General features: G+C 47.9%; 1 protein-coding gene across 1 annotated transcript; it reads right to left on the bottom strand.

Annotated features, from left to right (window-relative positions):
• Positions 1-8520: 8520 nt before the first annotated feature.
• On the bottom strand, positions 8521-12412 carry LOC144164246 (uncharacterized). The gene has a single exon (XM_077694760.1). The coding sequence runs from the start codon at positions 10261-10263 to the stop codon at positions 8746-8748; it is 1518 nt and encodes a 505-aa protein (XP_077550886.1). The 5' UTR covers positions 10264-12412; the 3' UTR covers positions 8521-8745.
• Positions 12413-12668: the final 256 nt, after the last annotated feature.

Raw genomic sequence — 12668 nt, 5'->3', positions numbered from 1 at the left:
CAAAGTCCGCGGAACCCGGGATGGTCTCGCGCTGCGTCCCGTGTAACTGGCCGTTCTCGCTCAGGATCTTCCTCAGTTCCTCGTCTGGCTCTTCCAGTGGATACTGGAAGACGCGCACCACCTTCGACCTCGATACTCAAACCTCAACTTCTCCTGACGAACTTCCACGACGGAATCAGTTAAAAACCGCTCGACCGCCTGCTTCGTCTTAAACACCACCTCGAACCGGCTGCCCGAAAAATCCTGGACGCCACTGAGCTCATTCTTGCTGAAGCGCTCAACGAGCACCTTCAGTAGCTCCACGTTTGTGACTCTTCGAGGGAGCCGCGTGTAGAGAGTATACGGCTGCAGCCGCACGTTGTAGCTAGCCATGACGGCTCGCTACCAGACATGAGCTAAACACCCTGTCCTAAGCAAGACGCGCCTGACACGCGCAAGACGGCCACATACCTGTCGAGAACCTTGATGAGGTTCGGGACAGGACTGACCATGTCCATTCGGATTCGCCGAGTCCCCGAGACGAAGTCGGCGGAACCCGGGATGGTCTCGCGCTGCGTCCCGTGTACCTGGCCGTTCTCGCTCAGGATTTTCCTCAGTTCCTCATCTGGCTCTTCCAGTGGATACTGGAAGACGCGCACCACCTTCGACCTCGATACTCAAACCTGAACTTCTCCTGACGAACTTCCACGACGGGATCAGTTAAAAACCGCTCGACTGCCTGCTTCGTCTTAAACACCACTCGAACCGGCTGCTCGAAAAATCCTGGACGCCACTGAGCTCATTCTTGCTGAAGCGCTGAACGAGCACCTTCACTAGCTCCACGTTTGTGACTCCTCGAGGGAGCCGCGCGTAGAGAGTATACGGCCGCAGCCGCACGTTGTAGCTAGCCATGACGGCTCGCTACCAGACATGAGCTAAACACCCTGTCCTAAGCAAGACGCACCTGACACGCGCAAGACGGCCACATACCTGTCGAGAACCTTGATGAGGTTCAGGACAGGACTGACCATGTCCATTCGGATACGCCCATAGGACGTAGAGACCCTGCGGATAGAGATAATAACAGTGACAACACGCTCGGTCCCCTCGCAGGCGCTCCAAAACGCGATAAATCCCGAAAAAAAACTCACCGTAGAGCTGAAGAAGATGTTCCAGGTTGATTGAGGGCTTCATTGCTGTCGGTGCTAAACTCTGATGATAGGGAATCTTCTTCAGGGCCCCTGCTACCACTTTCATCAGAAAAATTGACTGTAGCAACGCTAGAATCGCGACAAACTTGACGACTCCTTTCAGACCCGGCGCCCGACGACGACGCCATGGCTGCCGCTATCGCTAGGCGCTCACTTATCTTCCCAGCAAGGTAAAAAATCACCTGGTCTCCGGAAACCAAAACCGAAACTGACACGGGTTGTGTGCTTCCTGAGCTTCATTTTAGATGGCACCTCACGTCCATGGAGCGCGTTGGGGCGCAGGATTTTCAACTTGAATCCATCGATCAAATTGATCGAAATTGAATAGGCACGGTAAGGAAAGAGTTAATTATATGTGGGAGTGAAATATTCACACTTATAATTGGCTAGAGAACCACCACATTTAAACAGCATTTGTTTTTATTCCCGTTTGCGCTGAAATGTATTTATGAACGGAAAGTTGTAGTGTCTTCCATGCAAATTCAAGTGCCAAAACAAGGGCATGATTCAGACAGTCTCACTGGCAGACATACTCATAGATACGAGTTGGAGGTACCAATTTACAAATTTGAAAAGGTTATTAGAACCTAAAAACATTAGCAGGCTCCTCCCCCCCCCAACCAAAATAAATTGGGCTAAAACGTGTTGTGGGGTTTTGACAAACGTGTTGTGGGGTTTTGACAGAGCTTCACTGAACACCAGAATGCAGAGTGCGATAGGTGATTCCCTGCTGGCCTTCCATCTGCATTTACCACTAGGGCACTACCACAGGTGTATGAAGACATTCAGAGTGCCCGTAAGCAGTTTTGATCAATGTTTCCTCCACATCACAATAACGCACTGCTAAGAACGTCCATATCTCACATTTCTCTCTGAAGTATGCTTTACAGCCCGGATGTTGAAACAGCTGCTTACACTTCTGTTCAGCTGCTGATTTATATACGTGAGGCACTTTCGACAAACTTGACACTCAGTCTTTATCACATCAAAACAAAGATGCATTTAATGAAAACACAGTTGCATTCAATTACCTTCCCATGCCCGTAATATAACAGTCACATTTTATCGTGTCTTGCAATGAGCCTGAGATTATTATACGTGCACTCTAGTTGGCCTTGTTCCATAAACATCCAACCATCATCATCATCATTATTATATATGCATTCATTATAAGCAGTGTACTCTAAATGCACAAAACTCGCAACGGCTGCTTTTTTTATACCATTCAACACGACACCAAGCCAGGGATGTGTTGCAAAATTGCAACTGCATCGTCAATTGCAATTTTTTTAATTACATAATACATACATTGAATTACACTGCGAGCTTTGACTTGAAATCACATGCAAGCACACCAGTAGTGAGAGGGAAATGTACACATCCTCAGTGAAAGAACAAGACATCCCATACGTGGCACTGCCATGAGAAGTCCATTCAAGCACATAAGTAGCATATGATGCCACTTAGAACACTGCAGTGATTTCTCTTATACCTTACTTCTAAATGCTGCCGGTTCAAAGGGGCTTAGTGAGATAGTTATAGAAGTCGTTTTTTGCCTCAGCACCTCGGCAACTCTTCATTGCCAGCAGTTTCAAATGAAATAAAATCACCAAACAACGAGAAATATGGTTGCAGGTCACGTAATGCTGCAAGACAATTTCAAGCTTATGCGCAGAAGGTTCCTACTCATCAGGCACAACGCCGGAAAGTAGACGCAAAGAGAACAAAACGACATGAGCACATTTTGTACAGCAGCTAGTTATCATAGCAGCCATTTAAAAAATTTTTCTGTTTTGCGGCGAGGCACAGTCCCCTCGTTGAAGCTTGTCGCTGAAAGCTTCAGGCAGTCCGATAACATAATGAGACAGCCTTGCCCTGGTGGCATTCAGCGTACCTTGTGCATTTGTGCAACATATTGGCATTCGTTCCAAGGGTAGAAGAGTCTATTCTGGAAAGGGAGGTATACATGGTAGCAACGTCAAAAAATTTGTTGGTTGGACAGTAAGTTAGCCTGCTAAATGTAGTCGTGCGGGCAGAACAGCCATTCTTACTAGAAAAAGAGTCTTCCTTAAAATTGTTGACTGCGAGCTTGGGCAGATGGTGGTTTCTCCCTGGTCGATGCAAAAATGAGCGGGAAGTTTTTCTGTTTCCTTTGCTGGCATTCCCCCGACAAGGCGCAAGCTCGTACTGACCTGTTTGCTTCCCCACAAACAGTACCGCGTAATGTACCGGGAAATGTATTTCTTCTTTATGAGGGGATATTAACTGCGTAACGTGTCAGTGACAAGGGAGAGCAGAGCCAGACACTCTCAACTTGTACATTAATGTTCGTTTTGTGGGACAGTGATAGAATCCATGTGGACCCGGGCCGTCAGTGGGGTGCCACCCCGCAACACATGGCGGCATGGCACGTCTCAAGCTCACCTGAACCACTTCTGCGTTACCAGGGACTTCTTGCAGTGGGTGGTTAGATACGGTGTCGCACGTCTTTTCTGACCATGGACTAGTGTCTTTCTCCATATTAATCAGCTTGGCTCGTGTGGAAAGAAAAACCAGCAATCGCCGGATAACGAATCCTGATGCTGTTCACAAACAACGAAACCTGATGCTGTTCACAAAGGTAAACAAAACCATTGGAAACCTTGAAACCAACACTGCTGACGTGGCCACATTAAAATATTTTAAGGCAAGAATTGAGAGTGAGGCCACAAAGATAGGTAGGCGGGAGGCAGCCGAGCATAAAGTTACAGAGCGTCGCCTCAATAATACAAGATTGTCTTTCCAATAATGCAAGATTGTGTAACCATCCCCATTAGTTTTATGTTTCATGTTGCTCAGCCCTACATTGTTGACCAGCCATGTAAACAACCTTGGTATTCCAGAAAAAAAGTTGAATTCTGTCTGCATAAAGCAAACAGTGGGAGGATACACAGGTTGCAACCTCGCTGTAGGTCAGACCGCTATTCAACATTTGGTGGGCTCTTAAAAGAGCCGTTTGGAGTTTCGGAGCTGAATACTGCAGCATGGTAAGCCTCACTCCATTTGCTCGATGCCGGAGAGGTCATCATTTGCACTCCCACAGCTGTCGCTGTCTTCCTCCCCGAGGCTGATGATGATTGGCTCCACATGGTCGCTGAAGCCACGTGCCTCTCAGCATTTGTCCTCAATGCCAATGACGTGCTCGACAGCCTTGGCCCAGTTGTTTGGAGTAACATTCTCAGCTGCTGTGATGAGGAGCTTCTGCACACTGTCAATCTTGAAGTCAGTGTTCAGCCTAGGAACTTCACCTTTCATCTGCGCCCAGATCAGCTCGATGTGGTTAAACTCGCAGTGGTATGGTGGCAACTTCAGAACGACGCACCCAGCCTTTTCTGCAGCGACATCAACTCTGAACTTCACAAACTGGCCTTTCACCGGAGCCACCAGTTCAAGAAGCTGCTTCTTTGTCATCGTTGCACCACACGGGATACCTTTTGATGTCAGCCAGGCTATTATGTCAGGCTTGCGTGAGGACATGGTCGGGACAGTCTCCATGTGCCTGGAGTGGTAGGACGCATTGTCCGTGACGACAACACTACCCTGGGGCAGCTTATTGAGAACAGAATCAAACCAAGCCTCAAAATGGTCGCCGTCCATTTCGTCCTGATAGTATCCCGACTTCGTTCCTTGGAAGACGGACAGACAGCTGTCAACAAAGCCGTCCTCGTTGCCGATGTGGGTGACTATCAGCTGCGCTCCCCTTCTGGATGTCTGTTTGAGCCCAGTTGTCAAACCACGCTGGAAAGCGTCCTCAGGCGTTTCCACTGTCTCGTCTGTCGAAGCCTTCGTCACAGTGTGGCCAGCGTTTACCCAAGTTTCGTCTCTGTAGAACACCTTGCGGTGCTGCTGCCTGTACTCAGCGATCTGACAAAGGTACCTCTGCCACCAAATCAGCACGTCCTGACGCTCGATCATCGAGTTTCATTCGCGTTTCTCGAAGACAAAGCCGATGTCACTCAGGAGGCGGCGGATGGTCCACGGTCGAAGGCTGGGGAGATGCTCACTCCTCCGAAATTCTTCCGCAATCTTCTGTGCAGTAGGAGGCTCATTGTGCCGGAAGAGATCGTGCACGTTTCTCAGCGCGCACAAAGTGAAGCCATCGTACATCGCAGTGCGGCGTCTGTGGTTCTCGCTTCGGTGCCTTTTCCGTGAAGGTGTTGTCAGCTTCCCGCCCGTCGCCTTCGCTTTCGATTTGATGTCCAAAATCTTCTGGAAACTGACACCGGTGTAGTCACTTGTCGTGCAGCAAGTTTCTTTTACGCCAACGTGCGGGTGCTCCTCTCGGAGCTTCATGTAGATGTTCAAAACTGTCTGCTGAACGTGGAGACAAAAACAATGCCACTGCAGTTCTTCCTGTACAGATGCTTCGGTGTTGATAAGCTCTTTGGGGGAGGTGAACTCGCCCCAGACCGCAAACGCGACGAAGAATCTGGAGTTGAAGAAACAGTAACAAATGTGGCTGCAGGTGGCAGTGTGTAGTCATGCTCCACCAAAAAATCGACATCGTACGAGACGTCCATGTTGGAAAATGAGATGGTGTAAAATGTGGGGACAAAAATACAATGCGCGGAGCAAAAAGGCCACTATACACTAATACTTCGTAATTTCTAAGCTGGTGAATAATGCATACGTGGGTAAAATAGAACACATAAGCCATAAAAAGTAAACTGAACTTTGTTATTTTTTTCTTAATAAGGTTCTGTTTTGTCATTTTTGCACTGGGTTTTGACTGGAAATGGCAATTTTTTATGATATTTTTACGTTTTGATGCATGTTAGTTGTGGTAGAGTGCCTAGAATATTTCTCCTAGTGTCGTGAACGGGCCGGCTGAGGGGAAATGGTATGCGATACAGCCGCCAGGTGGCAGTACCGCTCTCTGGCGCGCTGCTTTTTCGGCAAGCTGGGGAGGCAGCAAGCCGGAGCAGACGCTTTGCGGTGAAATTGCAGCGGTGGTTTCAGGGCTTAGCACGCGATTGCCTTGTTATCCTGCGTTTTCCATGCAGACTGTAAATTAAGCATGTGAATTTGAACGAAATGTATGCGAGCTCTCTGCCTTGATAAGCTTTTGTGTCCGCCTGCTGTGCCGCCTCTTCATAGATTGGCCGCTCGCGCGCTACCAATGTTACTTTTGAAATTGCGGTAATTAAGGGGTGGCCACGGGGGGCTCCCAGACTGTTCAACACAAAAAAATCACGTATTTCTCTCCTCATCCGCGACCACCATTCCCTCCCTTAAGCTGCTGTCGCGACTTCGTTGTCATGTGCAGAATCGCAGGCACTGCAGTACAAACCCTCTTCTGGCAATTTTTATATACACAGGTATTATGGACACTTGCTTTCCCTGCACTCGGTGGCAGGCCTGCAGGCACCCATGTGCAAGGGTCATTATCTCTCCGATTGGCCCTGCACTCCTCGAAGTAATCATAAAAATAGGTAATGCCAAAGCAATGACAGTGCACCAGACGAAACCACTGGCGAACAGGACCCCCTGCAAATGAGTTACCAGCACTAAGGAAAAACAAACCATGACAAAATGTCAATTTACAATATCAACATTTATTGCAGAAGTCAGTGTCAAGAATTTAGTTACATTTTTCACTTTGGCAGCTCCGAACTCCTAACAGATGTCATATTCACAATGTTAGATTTCTTTATTACAAAAGCCACTGTACCAGGAACTTATTTACATTTTTTACATGAACAGAACTGAACACCTTACTGACACCGCCGCATCTTTAAGAGCTTTTGCTTCTCCCGCTTAGAGGACAGGCTCTTATTTGTTGCTTTCGTGAAGAAGTGCAGTCTGGTGAGTGTGTAAAACTTGATAATCGCTGTAGTGAGCTTACGTCTGTGCTCAATGCAGCCAACTTTTTCAAGTTCATGACCCTGAAGAAAAAGTAAGAAGCTAACCAAGCTTTCGGCATGAAGCTTGTTCCGGCTGAAAAACACAGTGAAAGCATTTTAAACCTTTGTGATGAGCTTTTCAAGAGTGTCTGATGGGGAGAGCAGGCCCCCATGGTTGAACTGATTCGTCAGCGTGGAATTGCAGTTCGATTCTGCTTGCAGAGGCATAATGCAGAGACAAGATGCACAATCAGGGCATGGAAATTTTTTCAGAGATTTGCACACAACATAGCCAGCTGTATAGAAAATTAGCCGGCTATCGCTCTTTTTTTCTACCATGCCATCATATTCAAGCAGGTAGGCATGCCTTTCCAGCACCTCTTCAGCATGCGGCAGGTTTCCTTCATCCAGAAGGCTATCAACAAGGGCTGTTACACGAGCTCCCTTTTGTTCGGGCCATCACAAGGCTCTAAAAGAGCAGTCACCACTTCAGGAGGAGAGTTACCTCCTTTAGGGGGTCTGGCGAGGCTGTAAAATGCCATGTTATTGATGACGACCAAAAATTGCTCAGGGGAGGGGTGATCATTGCTACCAAAGGCCTGCCGGACGACACCAAACACATTTTTCATCTTGTCCTGGCTTAGGTTTGCAGTTAGCACATATCATATGTGTACTTCAGTGTGCTAGTAACGTAGCTGAGGAGTGACAGTGTGCTCTGAATAGTCACCCGGAGCCCTAGAGCAGTACTCTCGCTTAAAAACCCCCCACCGTGCTTGGCAGCATGCTCTTCCCACTCTCGCAGAAAGGGGAGAAAGTCTTCCAGAAACTTTGCACCTGCTGAATCACATTTAAGGCCTTTCGAAGGGATTTGCGCCGTTTTATAAAAATCAGTCTTTCCATCTTTTGAATAAACTTCTCCGTAGACGGTGTTATCTTAATTGTCTTAACTAGGTGGTCCTTGAAAAGAAAAATCCCTTTCAAAACTTCCTCACTAAAAAGCTGAAATGCGAGGTTTACCCTCATTTTCTCAAATGCTGTTGGCTGCACGTGTGACTGCGTGATGTGCGGCATCACTTTTAGTGTCAGTGACTCGCTGTCCTTTTTCCATGCCTCTGACAACATCAAAATGGACGTGACCATCTGGGATATGCAGGCCTGTCGACACAAATGCATTTCGGATGCACTTTATCAGATGAGGAAAGTCTGATATGAAGTGCACGTTCCTCCCTGACTCGACCAGATGTGGAACTTTGCAGGTGATTCCCTTGGAGGTAGCTGCAAAAATAGAAAAAAAACACCTGGTTGCCTAACAGCTCATATAATTATTTCAAAAATTAAAAGTACAAATATCACACCTTTGATTCCAAACAGCTTCCAGAGAGCCCGGTTCCAGGGGGCACCATCGCTTGTCCAATAATCAACAAATAGTCCAGCGTTTTCTGCGATGATTGTGGCTTCCAGAAGAATTTTAGACAGGACCGAGGCTTTTACATTGCCTTTTGAGGCAAAGACGCCAAGGGTCTGAGTCCATTTTCCTGCAAAGATATTGAATCCCACAATGCATGAGTAGCCCCCCAGATGAAATCAGGTCAAAGAGGCAATCGAGTAATAGTACCAAATGCTGCTGATAAATTTAAGTACATGTAAACACTCATCCACAATACGGCTGTGTTTCAAATGCACATACCTTGGAATGGCTGAAACATAACCACAAACCCGTGGTCACTGGCCTCCGTCTTATTTCTGTCATCCGTAAATGGTCCTAAGTCCACAAATCCCGTCAGCTCCCCAGGTGCCTTGACGTTAATGTTCTCTGAAAGTTTGAGTTCGTCAAATACAAGTCCACCATGATGGCTAAACTCGTCCATTTCCTTGGTCTTCTCCTGTAGTGCTGAAAGGACTTTGGAGTTAAATCCAAATGCGCTCTTAAAGCCTTTCATATGCTTGTCTAAGCAAGACTTGCTTGGCAGAGCCATTATTTCGTGCCTGCGAACATGCTCGTAAAGCTGTGGACTCTTCATTTGCATAAGAATGCACTCCAATATCCACAGTTTGTCATACGACATGCCTCTGGTCGACTTCCGAGTGGCTGCCTGAAAGCAGGTTTTGACAGCAGTACGTTGCTTCACTGGCAGACCACTCAACTTTTTGTCTAAAGCAGCCCTGGCAATTCCATCATTGACTGCCCGTAGCTCTTCAATGGTCCTTTGCGCCTTAGCCAGCTTCTTCTTGGCCCGGAACAACTGCACATACTTCCTAGAAATGCGCTGCTTGAATGTGCCTCTGCTTTTCTTCTTCAGTCTGTTCCGCTGATGTTGAATCAGTCTCCTCAGGTACTTGCACCTCAAGCAAGCTTTCCCATCCTGAGTAGTAACCAAGCACTTGGGTGAAAAACATTTGCTTCCGAAACGGACGCACTTAGTGCCAGTGGTAGGCTGAATTTCGCAGCCGCAACAAAGAAGCAGATTGTCGGCCCTTTTCCGTGAAGAGAGTGCGTCAGTTTCGGTGCTGACATAGTGCTCTTCCACATTTATGCCACGGCAGTAGGTACTGCAAAGGTACCCATCTGCAGCACCTACTTCCTTGCTTGACGAAAACACTACGTGTTTCAATACGCACACGTCACCCGGCACTGTATTGTAGTGCCATGCGAAGCACAATGCTTCTGGGTTACTGGGCAAGCAAATTTTGCTGCAAAATGCTGACGGTGGCGTTATGCTGTGAAATGGGTGCGGCGCCTGTGTTGTTTCCTCGCCAGCGGCAGCGTCGTCACAGGCCTGGGAAATCGTGGGTTCATTCGGCACTTTACGCTTAGCAGGCGGAGCTGTGCAGTCAGCAATATTCCTCTCTTTTCTTTTTCGAGGCACTGGTTTAGTCAGGTAAGCGGGGCCATCCGGGAAAATGGTAGGAACGGCGTCCGGCGTCAGCGATGGTCGTTCACGGTCGAATTCGACGTCCTCGCCGTTGATGACATGCTTGAAAGTTCTTTGGATGTAGCGATCATCAAAATGACGTGAACACACTACACAAGTTTCGTCTAGAACTTTGTCACCTCTTTTGATGCTTCGCGCCCATTTTTGAAGACGAACAGGGTCTGCCGGAGCCCTGAACAGAGACACCTTCTCCTTGAAAGACTTGTACCCGCCTTTGCACAAAGGCACAAAGCACGTTCTTCCTTTTTTTTCAGGCATAGTCACACACAATCGCTGCACGAGAATTCACGGCACATATTCGAAACGTAGTGAGAAAATGCTTCTCCACACAGACAAGTCGCCACCCGACACAAGGCCCGGCCGGCACGCAAACTGACGCGCCAGTTGCAAGTAGCGCCCCCTAACACTGAATCCAAATCAATTTCCCAGTCGCCAATGGGGAAGGCGCCTGCTCATGACACGAGGAGAAATATTCCAGGCACTCTAGTTGTGGTAATGTATCTCACATTGAAATTTTAAAATCCAGAGAACATTAAGTTTACTTGTTTTGTTTTGGTGGGTTCTTTTATTTTGTGCTTCCAAAAATATTCGCAGTAACGCACTCTTTGTGCCGAGCGGAGGAACAGCCGGTTGCGGTGATGAGGCGCAAGAGCAACTTCCGGTGCTGTTCTTAAGTGTTAACCGAGTATAGTGGGTACCTGGTCATGTTGGGATGCAGGGTAACGAAGAGTTAACCGACTTGCCCGCGAAACCGCATTTCGGGCTCCCTGCAACCACATCCAGCCCCAGAGAGATCGCATCCCACCAGAGCCCATCACACTGAAAGATCTACGACACAACCCGAAAGCTTACCCCCAAACCACGCACTCGCTTAACCAAAGAAGAACAGGTCTTAGGGTGCAAATGGGTACCCTCCTAACCCCGGCATGAATGGCCCTTTACCAAGGAAGACCACTCCCACAGTGCTCGAAATTCCTGGGAGTGCTGGACTAGCGTCACATATTCGGCAAGTGCAACAAGCCACCGGGGCAAGAAACCATTGTGGGACTCTCATCACATGAAGACCAAACTGCCCTCCCCACTTTTGTCAAGCAAAACCTTGAATGCCACCGCAAATGACATCAACAAGCCCCCGACAAAGACTCAACCTAGTCCACATGCCGCCACCTAGGAAGCCATGACAGGCAACCCAGAGGTTCCCTGAACAGAGTCGACCTATCCCGGCAAAAGATATATAGAAAGAAGCTTTCATTCATGCATTAATTCTAATACGAGCACCTTTATACTAAATAAAACTGCTGGAGGTGTATTTCGTTCAATCAGCACAACCTTCTTTTTAGGAGGATCACGCAAAAGAGTTCACCTTTTCGGAAACCTCAAGAAATGTTCCCCAGTTCAAGATATATACACAAGACGGGTGAGACAGCGGCGCATATCGGGCTGTTTTGATACAACTAAGTTTTGTGGCGCCAGGCTGCTGCAAAAGCATGAAAATTGTGTTAAACTGTGCCAAAACGGCTTGAGAGGCAAGGATTTCAACATTTTTGTCAGGTTCGGTGGGAAAAAAGGTGGTGTTGACAACATGGCTTTCCAACCAGCCCAAGTGGTACTGATTTTTGCAGGGATGAGGTGATCATCTTGCTATTGTTATGTCAGCTGAACACCCGTCTTGTGCCTTCCAGTCACCGCTATTATTGTCGCTCGCTAACGAATGCACAAACAAAAAAAAACTGAAACGAAGCAGACTTAGCTTCTACAGCGTGATTTGCTCTGCGGCTGCGTTCGCGGGAATGGCCTTCCTGATTGGGCATTGCTATTGCAACAAAAAGTGTGGCTGGTTGGTGAAGCTGCGGCTGAGTACTTGGAGCATTCAGTTTGCCTTGCCGGTTTTTTCGCTGGTTCAGGTTATCCGTTGAGCTGAATATCCTCAACAGCGACGCTAAAGCAGGGATAACATTGAGAACATTTGCCAGATTACGGGAAGTTGCACGGCTCGAAAGGAGTCCATTAAAAACAACGTGGAGCCGACTTCGCCATGCCTTGTATTTGAGTGTGAAATGCGGTGCATGTGTCTGCAATCAGAGTTGGTGAAGTGAACCCTTGGGCCCGGCGGTGTTATAAGACGTTCAGTTATTGCCATGTTCAGCAGCATGCTCGCAAGCTTCGAGAATCCACTGATCCACACTTCAAAATGCACCATTTTCCATTAGGGATCTGCGCACGTGCGGGCTGCCAGTCCGCCATCCTTGGCAGTAGTGTCGGGCTAAATAAACATAATGAATGGCACCCTCTCAGCTTGCTGCTTCGGGGGGCGGGTATGCCTGCAAGGGCTGCGCATTTTTATTTCCTCTTTTCAGGCAGTTTGCGAGGCGTTCATACGTGCACACAAAAAAGTATTTCAAAGGAAAGGAGCAAAAATGTTTCAGGCTGACCACGCTGTGAGCACTTGGCTACCAGTGAGGGAGCAGCGAAAATGTAGAAAAGAAGTCAAGAAAAAGGGGTTCTTCGGCCACTACATGTAAGTCACACGAGCGTGTACCTGCTACTGTGACATTAATGTGAAAGGCACAGGTGACGGGTGGTTGCGGGTTCCCCGAAAGCCAAATGGGCTGACGGCATGGGTCGAACAACGTTTTATTGCCGATAACGAAGGGTTTATGTAG

Source organism: Haemaphysalis longicornis, unplaced genomic scaffold, assembly GCF_048455015.1.
Source record: "Haemaphysalis longicornis isolate Haplotype H1 unplaced genomic scaffold, Haemaphysalis longicornis Haplotype H1 scaffold_13, whole genome shotgun sequence".
Taxonomy (NCBI): Eukaryota; Metazoa; Arthropoda; class Arachnida; order Ixodida; family Ixodidae; genus Haemaphysalis; species Haemaphysalis longicornis.
This window is presented reverse-complemented; position numbering and strand designations above follow the sequence as displayed.

Coding starts and splice junctions, on each gene's coding strand:
- LOC144164246 (XM_077694760.1), bottom strand. CDS start 10,263: ATGCCTGAAAAAAAAGGAAGAACGTGCTTTGTGCCTTTGTGCAAAGGC.